At 42.2% G+C, this 24812-nt stretch overlaps 1 protein-coding gene across 1 annotated transcript in view; it reads left to right on the forward strand.

Moving 5' to 3' along the window:
• The first annotated feature begins 466 nt into the window (after nt 1-466).
• Nucleotides 467-24812, forward strand: part of HNF4G (hepatocyte nuclear factor 4 gamma) — a 96880-nt gene continuing 72534 nt past the window's right edge. The window contains exons 1-3 of the mRNA XM_029591503.1: nt 467-641; nt 907-1001; nt 14654-14760. Coding sequence (XP_029447363.1) covers nt 496-641; nt 907-1001; nt 14654-14760 — 348 coding nt within the window. The 5' untranslated portion in view covers nt 467-495. The remainder of the gene's footprint in view (nt 642-906; nt 1002-14653; nt 14761-24812) is intronic.

The raw sequence follows: 24812 nt of genomic DNA on the forward strand, positions 1-24812 counted from the left end.
GCTCAGGTGGCCAGGATAGAACATGTTGTTACCAATAGCCCTGGAGTGGACATTTAGTGATTGTAGACTGTATCGAAAAGGAGAAAAGGGGAGTGGTCAGGGAGGAGCTAAAGACAAAGGTTTGACACCTGCACACTTAGATTTAGTGAATTATCTAATATAGCTGTAGACAATTATCTAAATGGTTACTGATTTGTCAGAATCAGTTTGCTGGCCTGGATAGGGTGTGGGGGCTGGGGTAGGGTGGAATGGGCAAGGCGGGAGGCAGAAGGGGAGATATTGTCCTGGATGTTCTCATTAATTGTAAGTGCAGAGTATAGCATCAAAATGTATGTAGAGATTCTGTTTGTTTTGTCCCACTGATAGAATAAAAAATAAAATAAAGCAAGACAGTAAAATATCTATGTACATATAAATTAGTTCTATTCCACAAAAGCATGTGCTGTTCCTTTTATTTTTTTATCAGCAGACAGTTCTCCAGCTGAAGCATACAACATGAATACAGCTGATAGTGGGGTCAACAGTTTTTGTGCAATATGTGGAGACAGAGCGACTGGCAAACACTATGGTGCTTCCAGCTGTGATGGGTGCAAGGGCTTCTTCAGACGTAGCATACGGAAGAGTCATATTTATTCCTGCAGGTATTTGAAATGTTCTTTTGAGACCTTACCTTGATTAGAATGGTCATGCATTTGAAATTCAGCAGTGAATGTAATGCCTTCTGCATATAGTAAAGACAGGTTATTAATTAATTGGAAAAATGTAAAGATTTTACCCTAGAACTGTTCTCATATTACTGACAAAATATTTCTTGGTTATCGATATGTGGATAATACTAAAGTCTAATTATGCAAAATTTTCACAATAGGGTTCCTGCGTATTTAAACTTTTCAACTTGGCATTTAGGTTCAGTCGTCAATGTATCATTGACAAGGACAAGAGAAATCAATGTAGATACTGTCGTTTAAAGAAGTGTTTTCGAGCTGGAATGAAGAAAGAAGGTAAATGAATGCTTTTGCCTATTACTATTATAGCATAATAAAGTACAGCAGTTATTTTACTTCATGCTAATATATGTTGTAACATATGAGATACATTAAAACATAAGTAGTAGAAACTGTTAATTTACCACAATTAAGAATGTAAACAATTCAAGATTGAACTTAAGTATTTACAATTGAACTCAAACTGTTTAAATTTCAATATTGTTAGAGGCTTTTTCTTAGATATACTGATGGTAACTTTGAAATAGTCATGAGGGTTCACATGTGAACACATTTACCAGCTTGTGTCAAGAGTCGCAGCCATTTTATAACATACGTGCTTATATGAGTTCATGTTATAAGATAGGCTGAGCATACGCACATGTGCTTGCATTTTTTAGTATGTGGCGGTGCAAGCAGGGTACCCCAGCACATGCCTGTGTGTGTAAAGTATTTATGTGCCCATCTTTTCCTTTGGTCTTCCCCTGACATACTCATGTCCCAGACAGATCATGCCCATTCCCCCCTAGGGATGTGCATTCATTTACAATGAAATAAGAAATAAAGACGATATTTCCTATTTTGTTGCATTTCGGGGGGCTAACAAATTAAAGGAAAACCCACGAAATTTTGTGTGGTTTTCCTAGTGTTTTTTTGGGGGGCAGAAAGGACACATTAAAAAAAAAAAACCCAAACCCACCCCAACCCTTCAAATGTAATTAATTACAAACTCCTACCATCCCAACCCCCCAAGTCTTGCCCGACCCCCCCCTTCCAAAACTTGCCAAAAGTCCCTGGTGGCCAGCTGGGGTCCCGGAGTGATTTCCCCCTCTTGGGCCATTGACTGCCAGTAATCAAAATGGCATTGGTGGCCCTTTGCTCTTACCATGTTACGGGGCTACCGGTACTATTGGTCAGCCCCTGTCACATGGTAGGAGCAACAGATGGCCTGCGCCATTTTTTTAGATGGCACAGGCCGTCCATTGCTCCTACCATGTGACAGGGGCCAACAAATGGCACCAGTAGCCTCTGTCACGTGAAAAGGGCAAAGGGCCACCGGCGCCATTTTGATTACTGGCAGCTGACGGCCCGAGAGGGGGAGATCGCTCCTGGGACCCCGCTGGACCACCAGGGACTTTTTTTAAGTCTTGAAAGGTGGGGGGATTATAGTTAAATAATTTGAAGGGCTGGGGTGAGGATTTTTTGTTTTTTCAGGTTTTTCCCAAAATAGAAACGCAAAAGGTTTCGGGTTCGGGGAGTGGACCGAAATGGCCCACCCCAGACTTGAAAATGAAACACCTATTCCCGGCTCCTTTTTTAAAATGTTTGACTTGTGCGTGTAGCAGGAGATATGTGCTTACACGGCTGGCTTATAAAATCTGTTCGGTGCATGCTAGCCCAACGTTTACGCATATCTCCTGATTTTGCCCCATGCAGGGTTTTTAAAATTCATATAACTGGGTGTGAAATCAAAAATAGATCCAGAAAAATCTGGAGAAGATCTGAAAAGGTACTTTGGATATGCCAATCCAATGAAATATACTTCAAATTTTCCAATAATCTGAAGCAAATTGCTGGCAATTCAATACAAAATTTAAAAACTTTTCTCAAAAGCAATAGAAAGCTGATATTTAGTTGAACTTACAAAGCTAATTAGAAATATTTAATTTTTAAATTTTCAAAGCTTATAAAAAATGCACAAACATTTCTATCTAACCTGTTTTTTTTAATATTTATTAATTTTCAAAATACAAACAAATGTAAATTGTTTGTGACAGAAACACATGGATTTCAGCAGTTAAACACAAAAAATAAAAAACAATATTGAGAAAATAAATTACAATGTGGACCTCCATTTCTGAGCAATAAGAAGAAAGAAGCACAGATAGGCAAAGGAAAAAAAAAAACAAATCAAGGAGGTTTCCAAATGTAACAATAATCAAAAGAAACGGCTTAACACTAAATTACTTAAGGCACTGGAGAACAGGTTATCGGCCTTTAGGCCTCTATAAAAGATTTCAGTTCAGATCAGAACAAAATGAAGCATTCGTTAACTCTTTTGATAATACATTTTCAAGGATAGGGAAGTAGAAAGGAAAACCCTAAAGTTACAATTTCCTGCCTGAAAGCTGGAAAACATTTCCTCTTAACTTGAGTAGCTTGAGCAAGATCAGGAAAAATCCTCACAAGTTGACCATAAAAAGTATAAGAGAACTTTCTAAAGTAATTACACATTACATTTCTCAAGTCCACAGTTGAAATAAAGGAGACCAGCAAGGTACTCCTATCTAAAGCTTCCAGCGTAGAATTTTCAAGGAAATTAGTTAAATTGGCTTGAATTCCAATATTAGAAGTAACTCCAGGAGTTCTTTTATGAAAGAAATAGGTTTTTTCTGATGGAATTTGCTCAATTGTAAAACCTAGACCATCCTGAAAATACATCTTCAATGTAACATATAATATTTCCCCTATAACTTTGGGGAAATTCAACAGATGCAGATTTAAATGTCTCACATTATTTTCTAATAATTCATTATGTCAGAGTCACCATGGACAATCAACTGAACCTAAAAAAATTTATCAATAATACCACAAAGGATTGCTTTTTTAAATTACAAATCCTAAAACGGCTGAGACCACTCCTCCACTTCCAAGATTTCCGTACAGTTCTACAATCAATCATTTTTTCAAAAATTGACTACTGCAACTCACTTCTGCTCAGTCTCCCAGCAAACACCATCAAACCCTTACAGATGTTGCAGAACGCCACAGCCAGGATTTTGACTAAGACCAATAAAAGAGATCATATTACACCCATCCTGCGGAACCTGCATTGGCTCCCAATCAAATTTAGAATTATGTACAAAGTCCTAATGGTCTTACACAAAGCACAATCTCACTCCTCTGGTTCTGAATATCCCACTTCGTCCCCACATACCCTCCAGACTGGTGAGATCTGCCTATAGAGACACTCTCTATGCCCCCCCCCCCCATCAAAACCACATTAAGGAAACAAGCTCTTTCCACAGCTGGCCCTCTGCAATGGAACACTCTCCCACCAGAGCTCCGGCTAGAATGATGCCCGATTACCTTAAAAAAAAAACTCAAAACCTGGCTGTTCGATCAAGCCTTTCCTTAATTTCAGATGACCCCCTCCAGCATTCTACCCCTTCTAGGAATGGACTAGCTCTCAGGTTAACCTCCTAAGTCAGATGATCATTCCTAGGGATGTGCAGAGCAAAAGTTTAAGTTCATATGTCCATAAGTCGAAAGGTGGTCCTATTTGCGGTCAATATGGACATATGTAGAATTCCATAAGTTGAGTCTATGTCCATAAGTCGCCCATTAAAGTCAATGGGGGAAGGATTTCCAGCCTATTTTTGGCTGCAGAATTGGGGTTTTCTTATCAATTGGCCCAGGAGAGAGTTCCCTTTCTTTTGTGCAGGGAAGGACTCCCTGGAAAGGGTCCACCCCTAGAGTTGGGTGTACCCGGTGTTTACATTGGCGTCCAGTGAATATCGTTGGCGTCTAGTGAATTCAGACTGTACTTACGCACTTCAGATGATGACAAAGGAATTGGAAGATCTCTCAGAAATAAGAATACGTGTGGGAACACAAGGTCTGGATGAACAGGCAGGCACAGCAATGGAGTTAAAACACCAGTAGGAACACAAGGCCTGGATGAACAGGCACATCATTCGAGGACAGAGGTCAATCACAGCTAGGGACACAAGGCCTGGATGAACAGGCACAGGAACTAGGTTAAAACACTGGTAGCTCGCCAGCATCTTTCTGATGCATGCTAGAATATTGGCAGCGGTATGGGCATGGTCCGTCAGGTGGGTGTGCAGTAAAGCCCACCTCCACCCTGATGCTTGTTCAGGGAAGGACTCCCTGGAACAGGTCCACCCCTAGAGTTGGGTGTACCCGGTGTTTACATTGGCGTCCAGTGAATATCGTTGGCGTCTAGTGAATTCCGTTGGCGTCTAGTGAATTCCGACTGTACTTACGCACTTCAGCTGATGACAAAGGAATTGGAAGATCTCTCAAAAATAAGAATACGTGTGGGAACACAAGGCCTGGATGAACAGGCACATCATTCGAGGACAGAGGTCAATCCCAGCTAGGGACACAAGGCCTGGATGAACAGGCACAGCAACCAGGTTAAAACACTTGTGGGAATACAAGGCCTGGATGAACAGGCACAGCCACTGAGTTAAAACACCTGTGGTAACACAAGGCCTGGATGAACAGGCACCGCCACTGAGTTAAAACACCTGTGGGAACACAAGGCCTGGAAGAATGGGCACAGCAACTGAGTTAAAACACCTGTGGGAACACAAGGCCTGGATGAACACAGATACTCGGATAGTAATTTTTTTTTTAATGTATTTATATTCTTATTCTAAAACGTTTCTAGCACTTCATACTTGATTACACTCAGGTACTGTAGGTATTTCCCTATCCCCAGAGGAACACAAGGCCTGGAAGAACTATCAAACATAGGAATCAAAGGCACAGCTCTCAGTTGGTTCAAGTCGTTCCTATCAAACAGGTTTTACAAGGTCAGAATTAACAACAAGGAATCTGACCCCATCCTATCTGACCAAGGCGTACCACAAGGTTCATCCCTCTCTCCCACCCTGTTCAACATTTACCTCCTCCCCCTCTGCCATCTGCTATCACAACTCAAGCTTACTCATTACCTCTATGCAGACGACATCCAGATCCTCATCCCCATCACAGAATCAATTCAAAAAACCTTCGCCTTCTGGGAGAATTGTCTTCAACCAATTAAACAACTACTTTCCAACCTGAACCTGATTCTAAACTCCAGCAAAACAGAGATGCTACTTATTTCACACAACCCAAACACCTACTCACCTAGCCTTGCACAATCCACATCTTTAAACATGGATCTCTCTGCAGACGTCAGGAATCTAGGAGCATGGCTTGACAACCAACTTAACATAAAAAAAATTATAAACACCACCACCACCAAGGACTGCTTCTATAAACTACAAGTCCTAAAAAAGCTAAAACGACTCCTGCACTTCAATGACTTTCGCCTCGTTCTACAATCCATTATTTTTTCTAAACTCGATTACTGCAACGCAATCCTACTTGGCCTCCCCTCCACCAGCATCAAACCTCTACAGATGGTACAAAACGCCGCAGCCAGAATCCTAACTAACACTAATAAAAGAGACCATATCACCCCCATCTTGAGCAACCTCCACTGGCTACCCATCAAACAGAGAATCCTATTTAAAACCTTAACCATTATTCATAAAGCAATTCACAACGTTGCACCTATATCACTATAAACTCAACTTTGTCCACACTTATCCTCCAGACCCATCAGAAGTGCCTTCAAAGGCACCTTAGTCGCAGCTCCAGCTAAATCAGCACTAAGAAAAAGAGCACTCTCAACTAGGGATGTGCAGACCAAAAGTTTAAGTTCATAAGTCCATAAGTCGAAAGGGGGGGTCATTTGCGGTCAATATGGACATATGGAGAATTCCATAAGTTGAGTATATGTCCATATGTGCAAATAAAAATTTAAACCCCTCACCCTCCTTAATCCCCCCCCCCCCAAGACTTACCAAAACTCCCTGGTGGTCGAGCGGGGAGTCAGGACGCCATTTCTGAACTCCTTTGCGAGGAGCACGTGACGTCGGCGTCACGTCGGAGTGACGCGGCGTCACGTGATTCCCCCCACGTTTGCTCCGGGACCCTCCTTGCACCCAAAAGTTCCTTTTAGGTCAAACGAGGGTCCCGGAGCGAACGCGGGGGGAAGCACATGACGTCGGCGTCACGTCGGAGTGACGCGGCGTCACATGATTCCCCCCGCGTTCACTCCGGGACCCTCCTTGCACCCAAAAGGAACTTTTGGCCAGCTTGGGAGGGCCTCCTGACCCCCCCAAGCTGGCCAAAAGTTCCTTTTGGGTCAAACGAGGGTCCCGGAGCGAACACGCGGGGAATCACGTGACGTCGGCGTCACGTCGGAGTGACGCCGACGTCACGTGATTCCCCCCGCGTTCGCTCCGGGACCCTCCTTGCACCCAAAAGGAACTTTTGGCCAGCTTGGGGGGGCCTCCTGTACAATGGATGATTTTAACGATAGGTTACAAATTTTAACTAATAGATCAGAAATTTCATTTTTGAATTACTTCAGTTCCTTCAGAACCCTAGGATGAATACTATCCGGTCCAGGTGATTTGCTACTCTTTAGTTTGTCTTGCAACTAGCATGCTACGACTCCTTAGAAACTAATTTGATTGATACCAGCAAATTAGAGATTTATTTATTTTATTAAAAATCTTATATACCACATCTTCTCAAGATCCAGATTCAGTGCAGTTTGCAATAACAACATTCATAAAAGCACATAAAACCATCAACATCAATAAAACATTACAAAAATCCATAAGAACTACATTCATAAAATGGTTCTTTACTCACACACTTCTTTAAAACAAAGCATCAATCTGCTTTCTAAATTGCGTTACTTCTCACTCCTGCCTTATCCTGACTGGCAGCTTATTCCATGCCATTAATGCCACTTTGGAAAATACACTAGCCTGAGTTTGCGCCAATTGATAATCATGGGCTGTAGGAGATTGTAATAAACATGTCCCTTCTTCACGAAGATCACTCATGGGCATGTACCAAGTAATAACATTTCACAAAGAACATGACCATTCACTGTTCCGAAGTATATAAACAATTGATAAAAGCCTCAATTTTGACCTCCATTTTACTAGGAGCCAATTGAGATTTTTTTTAATACAGGGGTTACTTGTTCATATCATGACAATCCATACAGCACCCGGACAGTAGCGTGATTGAGTATCATCCAACAGGACCACAGGGATTTGTAGATTTTCAAAAGTCAGTGTATATATTTGCCCTTCCTCTTGGTCTTTCTTCACCCTCCAATCCCTACTCATACCCATACCCCTTCAAGAAAATCAACAGTAGGCTGAACATAGTGGTTATGCACTGCTAGAAGCAGGTGCAACTTCCTGAGTGTATGTACCTGGGAACTTTACCCAAACATTTTCAAAGTAATTTTATGGATGTAGCATTGCTTTGAAAATGAGTGGTATAGTTTGCGTGTAATTGGTATACACACGGGTAGATTTTGTAAGGTGCGTGCGCGTGTCCATGTGTGCGTGCTTCCCGACAAGCAAACATGGACGCACCGAGTTTATAACATGCGGGGACTGGCGCGTTCATGTTATAAAATTGATGGGCTGCATGCACATGTGCGCCGGATTTTATAATCAGCATGCACGTGTGTGCGTGGCATGCGCAAGGGGGGTATAATTGTGCAAATTCATGTGGCGATGCATTACAGGCTTCCCAATTAAGGAGCAGACTGGGAAGGAACTTCCCTATCCCCTACCCTAACCTCCCTTCCCCTTCCCCTCTCCTCCCCAATCCCTAAATCTAAAGTTTTTGGGGTTTTTACCTTTTTTTTTTGCAACTCCAGCTCCTGAGCTGAAGTAAGTTGCGTGCACCAGCAGCTGACCGGCAGGCAACCGGGACAGCGAGGAATGGCCTGTCCTGTTCCAAACACACACACACCCTCCCCCCGCCTAGCCCACCTTGCTACTTACAAGCGTCCCGGGCCGGTTTGAAAATTGGCCCAGTGCACGTAAGGCCCGGCGTCGCACATAAACCCCGGGATTTATGCGCGACAGGGTTTTAAAATCCGGTCTACAGACCTTACTGCTATATGTGGTGTTCTAAAATTACGCTCCCTAAAATGAAGGTAAAGGGAGAGAAAACATTATTCCAGCATTATTTTGTGGTAGCACTAAACAGTAGGGATGTGAATCGTGTGCCCGATCGTTTTAACGATCGGGTTCGGCTGGGGGGGGGGGAAATCTGATCGTTACGAGATGTGAATTGGAATCGGTTCCGATTCCAATTCACATCACTAATTTTTTTTAGTGAGGCCCGCGCCGATAAAAAAAAAAACCCACCCCGACCCTTTAAAATTACCTTCTTAGCCTCCCCCACTCTCCCGACCCCCCGCCCAAAAACTTTTTACACATACTTGGTGGTCCAGGGGGGCCGCGGGGAGTGATCTCCCGTTCCCAGGCCATCAGCTGCACTAAAAAAAAAATGGCGCCGATGGCCCTTTGCCCTTACCATGTGACAGGGTATCCGTGCCATTGGCCGGCCCCTGTCACATGGTAGGAGCATGTCACATCTTTAAAGATGGCGCCGGCCATCCAGTGCTCCTACCATGTGACAGGGACCGGCCAATGGCATGGATACCCTGTCACATGGTAAGGGCAAAGGGCCATCGGCGCCATCTTTATGAGTGGTAGCCGATGGCCCGAGAGCGGGAGATCACTCCCTGCGCCCCCCCCACCCCGGACCACCAGATAATTTTAAAAGGTTTTGGGGGGGGGGTCGGGAGGGTGGGTGAGGCTAAGGGGGTCGGTTTAAAGGGTCAGGTGTTTTGTTTTTTTTATCGGCGCCATTTATATTAGTGGCAGCCAAAATGGCGCCGATGGCCCGAGAGCGGGAGATCGCGCCAGGACCCCCCCCCCCCCCCCCCCACTGGACCACCAGGTAATTTAACATTTTGGGGGGGTTCGGGAGGGTGGGGGAGGGTAAGAGATTGGTTTTAAAGGGTCGGGGTGGGTTTAGGGGTTGTTTTGGTGTGCCGGTTTTCCCGCCCTCTCCCCAAATAATTCCCGTGCCCGATTTAACGATTTTTGACGATAAATCGGGGAAATTTGTATTGTATCGCACACTTTTTTTAAATCGTCAAAAAACGATTCACATCCCTACTAAACAGTGGCCTCTCTTTCTGCATTGCTCTCAGACTTTTAGCATCTTAATTACAAGGGAACAGAGCCCTTAAAGCCAGCACTATGTTTCCATGAGGACACTGTTTTTGCCTTTGTCACATTCATTTTTTCACTTATTTTCCCCCAGTGGCCTTTTTCCAACTATTCCTTTTGCTACATCAAGATCTTGCTGTTTCTACTACTATTGCTACTTAACATTTCTATAGTGATACTAGCCATAAGCACTAGCAGTGCTGTACAAACACACCTAAGAGTTTACTGTCTAGTTAAGACAAACATATAGGACAAAAGGAATTTCATTTATTAAGAAAGAGGTTAAAATCAACAAGGCTCTGATAAGAAGAATCAGAGTTTAAGATATAAAAGCGGATCCAAAAGGTGGATTTTTAGACAGCATTTGAATATTGCCAGTGAGGGAACATGGCACACCAAAAAATGAACTCTATTCCAAACACACTGTGCAGCAAGGTGGAAAGCTCAGAGGAGAGAAGAACATAGATAGAAGTGACTTGCCTTTTGAGCAGAGCTCATGAGAAAGGGGTATAGGATAAATAAGAGCGGGGAGGCAGTGAAGAGCTATTAATACACTTGTCGTGAGTAAGAGAAGCTTAAACAGTCTCCACGGCATGACACTTTGATCTCCTAGCTAGTGTTATGATCAGATTCAGGACAATTGATTTATGTTTTTAAATATATTTCTTTCTGTTTTGTAGATATTTGTTGCAACTTTGAGTAGAATATCCCATATCTGTTCAGTTGGATAAGGCATACTAAGGAGCCCTCTTGTGGTAGTTTTTAGATTCAATCGATTTATATTATGGAATACAAAGTATTTTTGCTTTCATAAGTGGATACAGAAGGTAAATGAGCTCCTTACCTTACATAGTACTAACATATAGTAACGTAGTAATGATGGCAGAAAAATACCAACTGATCCATCCAGTCTGCCAAGCAAGTTTCTTCATGCAGATTACCCCAAGTGTTATGTTAAGGGTAGTAATATTTATACTCAGATCTAAGCAACTACCAAACCCATAACAAAATTACTGCTAACAACATTTTTTGCATGGTGAGCAGCCTTGATAATTCAGATAATGCTGCTTGAATTTGCTTTGCATTTGGACTTGGCTGTAGAAGCGATCCTACTCTTTTTCCCTAATGTTTGGCTGTCAGTACCCCAGACCATAAAAGTCAGGGCCCAACATCCAATTCCTTTTTACTCCCACCACTGAAGCAGAAAGCAATATTGAAATTGTTACCTTGGCATTTTAAAAGGTGTTTGTACCCTCCAAATACTGTGTGATATTTCTAACATGCATAAGACAAGTAGTAATGCCAACCCATTTTGCTAAATTAAAAATGTAACTGATAATTTATTACTTTTAAAATTATTTAAGCAACTTTTTAATAGTTACTACCCTGGCTTACTTTGGCCTACTCCTTTTCCCCTCTTCTCTCTTTGGTCTATTCCCTTACCCTCCTTTCCTTTTGGCCTCCCTTCTCTACCTCCTCCTTCACCTTCTGCCACTCCTCCTCCTTTCCGCTCCTCCCTCCCCTTCCTCTTGGTTTTTCTTCACCCTCATATCCCTACTCATACACATAATCCTACAAGAAAATCAACAGTAGGCTAAACATAGTACCATATATCTCATGGCCTTGGCCTGGGACTACTAGACTGAGGCCAAGGAATTGGACCTTGGTCCAGGTTGAAGCCCTTCAGGCTGGGCCATGGTGTCAGACCTGGGCCTGTGCTCTGGCCTAGGCCAAGGCCGATATTGCAGCAACCTACTGCGATCTCAGTGTACACAAAGCTGAGGCTTTGGACTGGACCTAGACATTGCCAGCAGATCCCCACCGGACTTAGTAGTTGAGGCAGGGGGTAACCTGGCCCTGGCATTTTTCCGGGTAAGTAGGAAGCCTTGGGAGCCTTTTTTGGCTGTTTTTGGATTTTTATTTTTAACGTTTGATTCGTGTTTTTCACATGAATGAAACGAATCAAATATTCCATGTCAGAAATTCATGGGAAAATAACCTTCCAAAAACAAACCGAAAACGGAAACACATTTTTTTTTCTCTACACACCACTAAAAAATAGTTCTATTTAGACTTACACCTGATCAATCGCAGAAGTAAATTTGCACAGAAATGAACCAGACGTATGCCACATTTTCTTCCTTACATACTTACATATTTACATATCTTTCAGCCCCCGCCCTGGAATGCCCATGACTTGTCTTCATTCCACACCTTTTTTTTTTTACTCAGTGTGAGATAGTCGTACCTCAGTACTTATGCACATATGTGGCAGGTTTATAAAATTGGCCAGCCATGAATAAGAAGTATATGAGCATGGTTCTCCCACTTTTGGCATGTGCATTGCTTTTAAAATTCACCTTTTAAATATATACTGCAATATGACAGCATTTTGGCAAATTCTGCAATAATATTAAAGTATAAGTGCATCACCATTGAGCCCCTGCACAGCACTCTTTTCAATTAAAACACTTGTTTTAGGGGGTCATTTACCAGACAGATCGCACGTGATAAGGGACGCTTTGCACGCGAAAAGTCCCTTATTGCATGTGATACCAAGATGGGGGCGGGGTTGGCCCCGGAAGAGGAGGAGTCGGGGCATCACCAGGGCCAACTCCGCGAAGACACCGCGGACGACGAAAAGGTAAGGGCCTTTTTGTGTCCTACTTGGCACCCAATAGCTACACCTTCTATTAGGGGTGTGCATTCATTTTGAACTTATAGGTAAAACGCAACTTATTTTTTTTAACTTAAAAAAGTGATGAGGCGAAAACGATCGGATTTCCAACTTATTCAACATAGCTATGTTGAATACGTTGGAAATCGCGATTGTTGATCCTAAATAAAAATTTAAACCCCTCACCCTCCTTACTCCCCCCCCCCCCAAGACTTACCAAAACTCCCTGGTAGTCTAGCGGGGAGTCAGGACGCCATTTCTGAACTCCTTTGCGAGGAGCACGAGACGTCGGTGTCACGTCGGAGTGACGCGGCGTCACGTGATTCCCCGCGGGTTCGCTCCGGGACCCTCGTTGGACCCAAAAGGAACTTTTGGCCAGCTTGGGGGTGTCAGGAGGCCAACGAGTGTCCCGGAGCGAACCCGCGGGGAATCACGTGACGCCACGTCACTCCGACGTGACACCGACGTCACGTGCTCCTTGCAAAGGAGTTCAGAAATGGCGTCCTGACTCCCCGCTAGACTACCAGGGAATTTTGGTAAGTCTTGGGGGGGGATTAAGGAGGGTGAGGGGTTTAAATTTTTATTTAGGGAATCGGTGCACATATGGACATAGACTCAACTTATGGAATTCTCCATATGTCCATATTGACCGAAATTGACCCCCCCTTTCGACTTATGGACTTATGAACATAAACTTTTGGTCTGCACATCCCTACCTTCTATGGTGGCGCTATTGGGTGTGAAACCGGCAGCGATCGCACCACGGTGGTGCGATTGCTGCCGGCTATCACAGGACCGCCCCCCCCGTTTCGGCCCTCGCCCCTCATTACCTAAAGTATCGCAGGCCTGCGATACTTTAGAAAATGAGGACCTTAGTTTGCCAGGTAGAGTAAAATATAAACTTATCTATCTAATCTGGATTATGTGATTTCTCTAAGATTCCTTAACTTTTTCAGAACTTTCAGTTATTTCCTCGAAACATCTGATGAAATCAAACTCATCTTTTGGAACTTATTATCAATCATAAATCATTTCACTGAATGGGAATTCACAGTGCAAGACAATAGGATTGCAGTTTTAATATGGGATCACAAATCTTAACTGATGTTATATCAAGATAACCTATTAACTGTTTTAAAGTTGTTTCATAGGTAGGAACCTTCATTTTCCATTTTTTATTATTTTCATGGGAATTTCCAGGTTATCACAAAAAAAAAGTCAATACAAAAATGAGTTTTCCACTGATTTATCTCCTTTCTATTTTAACAGTAATTTTTGCACTGATTTTTATTTTTTTTGTGATAACCTGGAAATTCTGGGGAAAAATAATATAAAATATGAAAACAAAGGTTCCTATTCATAGCTCATTTAAGTTTTCTTAACTTTTTACTAATACCATGTCCATGTTACCTGTTTTATACTTACCAGTGTTTTTCTAAATTGCTCAGTATGAATCTCCCGATAAGTCATATTTAGTTATACATGTAAGTATAGATTATTAGGGATGGGCATTCGTGAGAAACAAAATAGGAAATTAGACTAAATTTCCTATTTCATTTCGGAACATATTCAAAATGGAATAGATCACGACCCAACAAAGGGTCTGTGGTCTATGCTTGAGTGAGATGCTGAGGTCTTGGCCTAGGTCTAGGTCCTGATGCCAGGACCTAGACCTAGACCCGATAAAGGCCCAGGCCCAGGAAATTTCCTGACAACCACACCCCATACGTACCAAAACCTAGGCCGCACTAGGTTGCCATGACCTCAACCTAGGCCCCATGCAAGGTCCCAGCCCAAGTCGGGGCCTAGACCTCATCTGTGGATCCCTCCTGGACTGGGTAAGTGGGGCATTGGAGGATCCTGAACCAGTATTTTTCAGAATGGGAGGGATGGATATTTGGGGCAGGGTTCAATGTTTACTTCATTTTTTTTAAACTAAAGAAACAAAATAAACATTATCTGAAATGAAATTCATGGAGATAAAAGCCCCCCCCCCAAAAAAAAAAATGAAATGAAAAACAAAATGACATTTTCCTCCTTTCCTATCCCTGCTAATGATTTGTGTACAGATTATAATGCTGCAAGATCTCCGATCAATTACATTATAAAACTGTATTTTTTTCTAGCTGTTCAGAATGAGCGGGACCGGATAAGTACAAGAAGAAATGCATTTGAAGGCCGTGATATTCCCTCTATTAACACATTGTCACAAGCTGAATCTCTTTCCCGTCAGGTACCAAAGTCTATTCTAAAGCTTTCTCACCATAGCACAACAGCCTTTCTACTAAAGTTGTGTTTACGATTCATAGTCATACTTGAACTAGGGAGATTTCAACTTGGTCTAAGTGCAATGGAAATTTCAGATTGGAAGAAAGTATTATGATCGTCATGTTAATCCACTTCACTATTGTAGAATTAAGGGTGAACAAACAAGATGTAGGAAATATTTTTTTATTGAACTAACATTAAACATGTGTGATGAGTTTTCATGAGCTACTGTTTCCTTCATCAAGACATTGATGAAATAGCACTCTGTGTTTAAATAGTACAGAGTCAACTAGGCTTTTGGTTGTTTGCATATATCATTATAGTTCCATAAAGGTAAATTGGTGGAGGGAGGGGTTGACAGAGGTGACAGTAATGATAAACTTTTACTGTTTAAAATGTCTCTATCTGATAATGGATAAGAAAGTAAATTTCCTTATTAAGTCTTTTGGTGTTTGTGTTCTGTCATATTAATATTACATGTTTTTCATTCCTGTATATTCCTAAAATTCCCCTATATGTATTTTGATTGTGAGGTCTTTAAGAGTGTGATGCTCCATTGAAAAATATTCACTTACTGATCTTCACAGATATAAAATAACATATTACAAGGAAGAAAAGTGACACCTTACTAGGTGAGCATTTCTCAAAGATTAATCAATTCCTTAATGACCTCACTATCATAATACATAAAAGGCCGGATTTTAATACCTACGCATGGGCATACATTTGTGCGCGCAACTTGCACATGGTGGTTCTAGTGTAGTACAGTACCAGCTCAAATGCATGAAAATGGGTAAAAATAATGTGAATTTGGCTGTTGATAATGTGGCTCAAAGTAGCTTAAAAACAAAATGACAATCAAAAACGTGATCTGTAGATGTATCAGAGGCTCTAAGCCATGAGATACCACAGGCTGATACTGGCTGTCAGAACCTAATAAATAGTACAGAACTAGCTCAAATGCATGAAAACTGGTAAAAATGTGAATTTGGCGGTTGATAAAGTGGCTCAAAGTAATTCAAAAACAAAATGGTAATAAAAAAGGTGATCTGTAGATGTAGCAGACATTCTAAGCCATGGGATACCACAGGCTGACACTGGTTGTCAACCTAATACAGTAAATATTACAGTACAAGCTAACATACATGAAAACATAAGAACATAAAATGCCATACTGGGTCAGACCAATGGTCTGGCCCAGCATCATGTTTCCAATAGTGGCCAATCCAGGCCATAAGAACTGGCAGGTACCCAAAAACTAAGTCTATTCCATGTTACCATTTCTAATGGCAGTGGCTATTCTCTAAGTGAACTTAATAGCAGGTAATGGACTTCTCCTCCAAGAACTTATCCAATCCTTTTTTTTAAACACAGCTATATTAACTGCACTAACCACATCCTCTGGTAACAAATTCCAGAGTTTAATTGTGTGTTGAGTAAAAAAGAACTTTCTCCGATTAGTTTTAAATGTGCCCCATGCTTACTTCATGGAGTGCCCCCTAGTCTTTCTATATCCAAAAGAGTAAATAACTGATTCACATCTACCCATTCCAGACCTCTCATGATTTTAAACATCTCTATCATATCCCCCCCCCCCCCCTCAGCCGTCTCTTCTCCAAGCTGAAAAGTCCTAACCTCTTTAGTCTTTCCTCATAGGGGAGCTTTTCCATTCCCCTTATCATTTTGGTAGCCCTTCTCTGTACCTTCTCCATCGCAATTATATCTTTTTTGAGATGTGGCGACCAGAATTGTACACAGTATTCAAGGTGCGGTCTCACCATGGAGCGATAGAGGCATTATGATATTTTCCGTTTTATTCACCATCCCCTTTCTAATAATTCCCAACATTCTGTTTGCTTTTTTGACTGCCGCAGCACACTGAACCGATGATTTCAATGTGTTATCCACTATCACGCCTAGATCTCTTTCTTGGGTTGTAGCACCTAATATGGAACCCAACATTGTGTAATTATAGCATGGGTTATTTTTCCCTATATGCATCACCTTGCACTTATCCACATTAAATTTCATCTGCCATTTGGATGCCCAATTTTCCAGTCTCACAAGGTCTTCCTGCAATTTATCACAATCTGCTTGTGATTTAACTACTCTGAACAATTTTGTGTCATCTGCAAATTTGATTATCTCACTCATCGTATTTCTTTCCAGATCATTTATAAATATATTGAAAAGTAAGGGTCCCAATACAGATCCCTGAGGCACCCCACTGTCCACTCCCTTCCACTGAGAAAATTGTCCATTTTATCCTACTGTTTCCTGTCTTTTAGCCAGTTTGCAATCCACAAAAGGACATCACCACCTATCCCATGACTTTTTACTTTTCCTAGAAGCCTCTCATGAGGACTTTGTCAAACGCCATCTGAAAATCCAAGTATACTACATCTACCGTTTCACCTTTATCCACATGTTTATTAACTCCTTCAAAAACGTGAAGCAGATTTGTGAGGCAAGGCTTGCCTTGGGTAAAGCCATGCTGACTTTGTTCCATTAAACCATGTCTTTCTAAATGTTCTGTGATTTTGATGTTTAGAACACTTTCCACTATTTTTCCTGGCACTGAAGTCAGGCTAACCGGTCTGTAGGTTCCCAGATCGCCCCTGGAGCCCTTTTTAAATATTGGGGTTACATTTGCTATCTGTATGTGGTACTTGATAAGTGGGTCAAAAGGACTCAAAAACAAAATGACAATCAAGAAAAGTAATCTAATATGTAGCAGAAGCTATATGCCATGAAATACCACAAGCAGACACTGAAAGTCAGTATAATGCAGGAAATATGTACAGTACAAGTACACGTGCACAAAAATGTGCACTCAGTGGTTATAGGGTGTTTCAATTTTTTTATGAAAACCAAAAGGATGGGGGTTGTTACATTATCAGAAACTGAAGGTCAGCAAAAATGACTAAAAGTCAGGAGGTTTCAATTTGTTGTGATAATTTTTACTGATTGTGCAAGCATTTATAGTTTTCAAATGCATGAAAACATGCACTTGGTGGGTCTTGTGATAGAGTCTGCTAATTAACATTTAATACTAAAAAAATTACAGTCATGCATGTTGGCTTTAAAAATCCAAAGAAGTAGTGCAGTATGGGGGAAAATTCTTCAATGCTTGAAACAAAAATGGGATCCGGTGTTGATTATATTTTATGATCTCAAGGTGTCCAAACAACTGGAGAATGAAATAGAAAAAACTAGAAAGATGCTTGGGTTCATAGTAAAAAGAATAGTCAGCAGAAAAGCAAAGATGATATTGCCTTGTATAAGTCCCTGGGGAGATCTCATTTAGAATACTGTGTGGATTTTGGAAACCACACCTTCAAAAGGATATAAACCAGATGGATTCAGTCCAGAGAATGGTTACTAAAGTAGTCAGTGTTCTTCATTATAAAGCATATGGGGACAAATTCAAAGATTTAAATATGGGGAAAATATGGCGGCAAGAGCCAAGTCTAACAAAAGCTCCTCCATGAAAGATTGTTTCTAGCAAGGATGCGACAAAAAGGAAGGGGAAAGTTTGCACTTACCCCACCGAAGCAACTCTCCCATCTGGACAGTGTTTGATAACCTCTTTTGGACCTGGTCCTGCTCTAGAAATGGGGGGCAATTTCCCTGCTGTAGTTCCTGCTGAGAGAGCAGTGGAGCTGTTTAGGGAGGTCACTTTTAGCCCTCCAAATTTTCATCTACCGTTGGCCTTGAAGTGTACTGGAGCTCCTCTGTTGCCCACAGTGCCGGGAAATGACATCGCTGAGGAAAATGTGGAAGGTGGGGGCCAGAGAGGAGGCTTCTCTGAGCAGTCTTTCTCTGTGGTGATTGGAATCTGCTGGTGTCGGCGCTGGGGATCTTCCTTTGACTTTGACACCAAGTGGGAGCTTTGAAGCATGTGGAGGAATGGAATCTGCATTTAGGAGACCAGCAGAGGAGGCAGACATTCCCTCTCGTGCAGGAGAGGGTGAGTCTTTTGTGAGTCCAATGAAGCCTGCGGTGGTAATGCTTGACGCATTGTGGGACCTGGTGGCTGGTTTTGGTTGCTCACTCCGAGGTCAAGGAACAAAGCTAGTAGATCTTAACAAAAAAATTGACTCTGTAAGGAAAAATGGATGGTCAGATTTGAAGTGTTAAATCACTATCAGAGAAGGTTGAATCATATTCTTCAAAAATGCATGATTGTAATATAAAGTTAATTAAGGATTTCAGTAATACTTCAAGAAGATTAGAATATTTGGAGAATTATAATAGGCTTTTAAACCTACGTTTTTTTAGTTTTGGGGGAAGAACGTTATTACACTCCAAAAAGCTACTTTAAGGAGCTATTAAAATTTGAAGATGGAAATTATCTTCTGTATATAAATTACTATTTCTGCCTGTTTTGGCTAAAGTGAGATGTTCTCAAAATCAACATGAGGCTTTAGAAAATTTAACACAATTTTTGGAAAATTCCTCTGCGGAGGTGTATGACCGTGCTACTCTCTTGGCTACATTCCTAACTGAGCAAGAACTTGATGAAGTAATGCAGAGATATTTTAAGAATATCTCTGCTTGATTTTACTCCCAGGAAGTCTGTATTAGAGATGTGCATCGGGTGCCTGATTGTTTTCACTTTGGGTTTGTGTGGCTGCGGGAAAATCAGCATTTTTTTTCCATGATAAATCATTTTTCTTCTTAGTGCGCGATAACGGGAGTTAGCGCACACTAACTCCCATTAGTGCACGCTAACTCCCGTTAGCGTGCACTAACAAAAACTAACAAAAAAGTTGCAAAAAGTTGCAAAAAGTTGCAAAAAGTTGCACACTAACCCGAAAACTGATTTCCCCCGAAAATTTGGTGAAAATGGAATGGTTTTCGGTGTTGCCGATCCATGACGATTTAGGAAATTTTGTACGAAATTCCCTATCATCAAAAAACAAATGCACATCCCTAGTCTGTATATATCCGGACTTTGCATGTGCTACTCAAGAGAGCAGACGGGAATTCCTTTTGCTAAAATCTCAGATAATATCTCTTGGTTACTCCTTTTGTTTAAGATACCCATGGAAATGCGTTATTCACTCACATAATATTTCCTTTATCTTTTTCTACCAGAGCAGTTGAAGTCATTTATTAATTCTAGGAAAATAACTACTCAGTCTCTAGGAAACATCTAGGTTATAGAAGACAATGCAGTGATCACGTTGAATGCCTGTTTCTTGTTTACATTTTTCTTTTATATCTCCCTGTAATCTGTCCCCTCTCTTGAGCTATTACTTAAGTTGGGAAAATGAGCATTTAAAATGATTATATAATTTTCTAGATAATATTTTGTTGTATATTATATATGTCATTTTAATTTTTCTGGAAGTAAGTGTTATCTTACTTGTATTTTAGTTGAAAATTATAAAAATAAAATAAAAAAAAACCAAAAAAACAAAAACAGATTTAAATATGTATACTCTTGAGGAATGGCAGGATAGAGAAAGATATGATAGATATTGTCAAGGAACTGATGTATAGGAAACAGCCCTCTTTCAAGGAAAAGGAGGTCTGAAATGATTGGTTAAAGGATGAAGGTGAAAGGAAGTAGACTCATGAGTAATTTAAAGATATATTTCTTTACAGGAAGGGTGTCAGATGCATGGAACAGCCTCCCAGTGGAGGTGATAGAGACAAGAACAATATCTGTATTGAAGAAATCATGGGACAAGCACAGGGAATCTTTGAAGGAGCAGAAGGGATTTTAAAGCTGAGCATCTGGTGTGGCTGGCCAGACTATATAGGATATATGGAGGTCCATATTCAAAAACATGTAGCCGGCTAACTCAGAAGTTAGCCAAATAAGGGGGTTATTTTCTAAAGTTAGTGCACGCGAAAAGAGACTTTTCGCATGCAATAGCTAGATAGGGGAGGAGTCGGGGAGGAGCAGCCACCAGAAGGGGAGGAATCGAGGCGGCATCGGGGTGGATGCCGCAAAGACAGTGTGGACGGCGAAAAGGTAAGGAGCCTTTTTGCTTCCAATTTCGCGCCCAATAGCACCACTTTTTACAACACTATTGGGTGCGAAAGCCGGCAGTGATTGCAGCGCGGAGGTACGATCGCTGCCGGCTATTGCAGGCCCGCCCCCCGCTTCGACCTCCCACCCCCCTGTACCACGTGATTCATAGAGCTGTACGTCATTAGAAAATCCCGGCCTAAATGAATATTTGGGCACTTAACTGGCTAAATTCTAGCTAGTTAATAAGATAACTAGCTAGAATTTAGCTAACTTAGGCCTGGATTTTCTAAGGTCGCAGACTTTAGAAAATCCGACGATAACGGGGGGTGGGATGGCGAAGTGGAGGGCGGGCCTGTGAAAGCAGGCAGCGATCACACCTCCGCGGTGCTATCGCTGCTGGCTTTCGCACCCAAAACTGGTGGCAAAAATGGCCTTTACCTTTTCACCATCAGCGACGTCTTCATGACATCTGCCCCGGTGCCACCCTGACTCCTCCCCTTCTGGTGTGGATGCCGCCCAGAACCCTCCACCATGGCCTTATTGAGCCATTCTTTGAGCTGCGACAGGTAGGCTCCATCATGGCTCCGTAGGCCTCTCTTCTGTTCACAGTGATGTGGTCTCCACTGTGGCCCTGCCAATCTTTCGTCTGGGTTGTGGCAACCCCTCATTTTTGACCGTACCTGGGAAGCTGAGGAATCACATGACTAGGGAGACTGACCCACTAGGGAATTCCCAGTCCTATGATAGGCCAATCCATCCCTGGATATAGTAGATATTTTCCTAAACATACTGATTGGAAGAATGGATGAATCATGGTCACTTTGAAGTCAATATTCAGCTGTTGTATGGCTCGGCTAGTTAGCCAGATAAATGGCTAACTAGCTAACTACATTTGTTCAAAATGTAAACCGAATTGATCAGTAATTCTGTTATTGGAAAGTCGGTATAGAAAAGTTCTAAATAAATAAATAAATGTATCCAGCTCAATTAGCCTATATATTCAGCAATATAGCTGCATCACAGAATATAGATGGCTTTCTTAAATTTAGCCAGATAAGTTTATCCGGCTAACTTTAGTACGGTTCTACAGGCCAACCAGAGTTAGCCAGATAAGTTATCTGGCTAATTTTGAATATTGGAGTTACCCGGATAGCTGCTCTGGTTAACTCAACTCCTCCTGGAATGCCCCTAACTTATCTGGCAAAATTTTAGCTAGATAAGTGCCCAAATCTTCATTGAGCTGGATAACTTCTGATTTATCTGGCTAAATACTTCTGAATATAAACCTCATAAAGGATTGAAATGGGGCACTCAAGTTAGTGCTTACTACTTACCTATATTTCTGTTGTTTGAATGGTTAATTTGTTCCTATATCTAGCCATTTTTTTGAAAAAGACATTCTACCTCACTTGTTAGAAAATTCCTCTGTTAGAAGGCAAACCCGTCCCTCCATCTTGCTCTCGACCATCCAATATGATCGGGGCCGCATCCATCGGGGCCTCGCGCCGTGGTGCACTGCTCGGACTGACACGGCTGGGTCCCGCCCCTTATGTCAACATTCGTCCTGGCACTCTCCGTGCCTAACTTGGGAAAAAATCAATGCTTAAGCCCTTGCCTCGGCTACAGGCTCGCTTGTGCTCGTGCTTTCTTCGATAATCGTTGCTTTCTCGTTTGGACCTGGTCTGTCTTTGGACTTGCCTTGCCTGCTGCCTGCCCCATGATTTGAATTTTCTTGGATTTTCCTTGCCTGCTGTCTCCCTCTTGGATTTGGACTTTCTCTGGATGTGCCTTGTCTGCTGCCTGCTCTTGAACTCGGACTGTCTCTGGATTACCCTGCTTGCCACCTGCTCTTGGATTTGGACTGTCTCTGGATTTGCCTTGTCTGCTGCCTGCCCTTGAACTGTCTCTGGATTACCCAGCTTGCCGCCCAACATGGGGATTCGGACTGTCTCTGGATCTACCTTGCTTGTCATCCATTCTGGTGGACTGGGACTATCCATTACTGGGTGCAGGATTGCTGTCTTCTTGGCTGACCCAGGTAAGGCTGTTATTCTACCAATTGGGTCCACATAAACTACTGGTATTCTAACAGATAGCTGAGGCCATGGATCCAGTGGATATGACAGCCTTACAGGCTATTCCAGGACTTGAGTACAACAGCAGGGAGGTCCTGGATCAAGTAACAGGAGTACTGGAGAAATTGGTGGCTCATATGGATGCATTGGCAGTAGCACCTCATCCACTACCTTCAACTTCTTCATTCAGTCCCATCCTTCATTTCCATCCTCCCCCACGTTTCAATGGAGATCCGAAGCTCTGCTGTGGTTTTATTAACCAATGCAAGATGCATTTTTCCTTGCAAGCACCATTATTTTCCACGGATAAAATGAAGGTCACTTTTATCCTCTCCCTCCTAGAAGGATCAGCTCTGGCGTGGGCCTCTCCCCTCTGGGAGCATGACGATGCGCTACTGAACAATCTAGATCAATTTCTTAAGGACTTTCGGCTCGTCTTCTATGAACCTGGGTGCACTGCCTCAGCAGCTTCTGAAATGCTCCAGATTCGACAGGGTTCAAAAACTCTGGGGGAAAATGCAGTCCAATTTTGGACCCTGCCCACAGAGCTTCGGTGGGGAGAGGAGAGTCTCACTGCCATTTTTCGACAGGGTCTTGCGGATAATATAAAGGATGAAGTAGCCTCTCATGACCCACCAGATTTCTTGGAGGATTTAATCCGACTAGCTATCCGTCTGGACCTCCAATTTCAAGAGTGTTTTCGAGAGAAAGGCACCTTTCGACTTCCTATGCATTTAGCCCCCTCATTTCAGCGACCACTCATCTCCTCCAAACCACAGGAGACTTCCTCCACTCCTGAGGAACCTATGCAAATTGATCGATTCTGGAATATCCATAGAGGAATGGCAGCGACGATGTCAACAGTTCCTATGTCTTTACTGTGCAGGTACTGGTCATTACACTAAAACGTGTCCCTAGAAGTCGGGAAACTCCCGGACCTAGGGTGGGTAGGAGAGGCCTCCCTTGGTCCAGCAACTTCCTCTGAACAGATACTGATTCTTGTGGCACTCTCTATTGACCAAAAATCCATTAACTTGCAGGCTTTTCTGGATACAGGGGCAGCGGGGAATTTTATTGAAGAAAATTTAGTCCAAACACTTTCAAATCCCCACTAAACAACTGGAGGTGCCTCTCATTATTTCTTCAGTTTCGGGACAACCTCTAAATGATAGGATTTCACACATCACAGAAGAACCCATTTCTATGACTACCGGAGTCCTACACCAAGAGACTATCCGTTTGTATGATTTGCCTTCCTCAGTCAACCAAATCATCCTGGGGCTGCCTTGGTTAAGACTGCATCAGCCCAGGATAGATTGAGGAACACTACAATTGGCCAGCTGGAGTTCTGATTGCCATAAGAACTGTCTGTCATCCATAAAACCTCCCTCCAGAAATCTTTTCTTTATGAAATCCACCTTATCTAATCTGCTCGATCAATACGCAGATTTCACGAATGTCTTCCGCAAGCAGGAGGCTGAGAAACTGCCTCCCTGTCATGACTACGATTGTGGTATTGACCTGCTTGCAGGGAGAGTCCCTCCCTGTGGAAGAGTATATGCACTCTCAGGACCAGAAACAGAGGCCATGAGTCAGTACATCCAAGAAAACCTAGCCCAGGGATTCATTAGGCCATTTTCATCTCTGGCAGGGGCAGGTTTCTTTTTTGTTAAAAAAAAAAAAAGATGGGTCTCTACAAACGTGTATTGATTATCGAGGCCTAAATGGTATTACTTGAAAAAACCGATACCCAATTCCTCTTATTACTAAATTATTTGATCAATTTAAAGGTGCTCAAGTTTTTACTAAATTAGATTTTCAGGGAGCCTACAATCTCATAAGAATTCGAGAAGGGGACGAATGGAAGACAGCTTTTAAAACTAATGACGGGCATTACAATATTTGGTAATGCCTTTCGGATAATGCGATGCCCCGGCAGTTTTTCACGCCATAATC

This window comes from Rhinatrema bivittatum, chromosome 2, assembly GCF_901001135.1.
Source record: "Rhinatrema bivittatum chromosome 2, aRhiBiv1.1, whole genome shotgun sequence".
Taxonomy (NCBI): Eukaryota; Metazoa; Chordata; class Amphibia; order Gymnophiona; family Rhinatrematidae; genus Rhinatrema; species Rhinatrema bivittatum.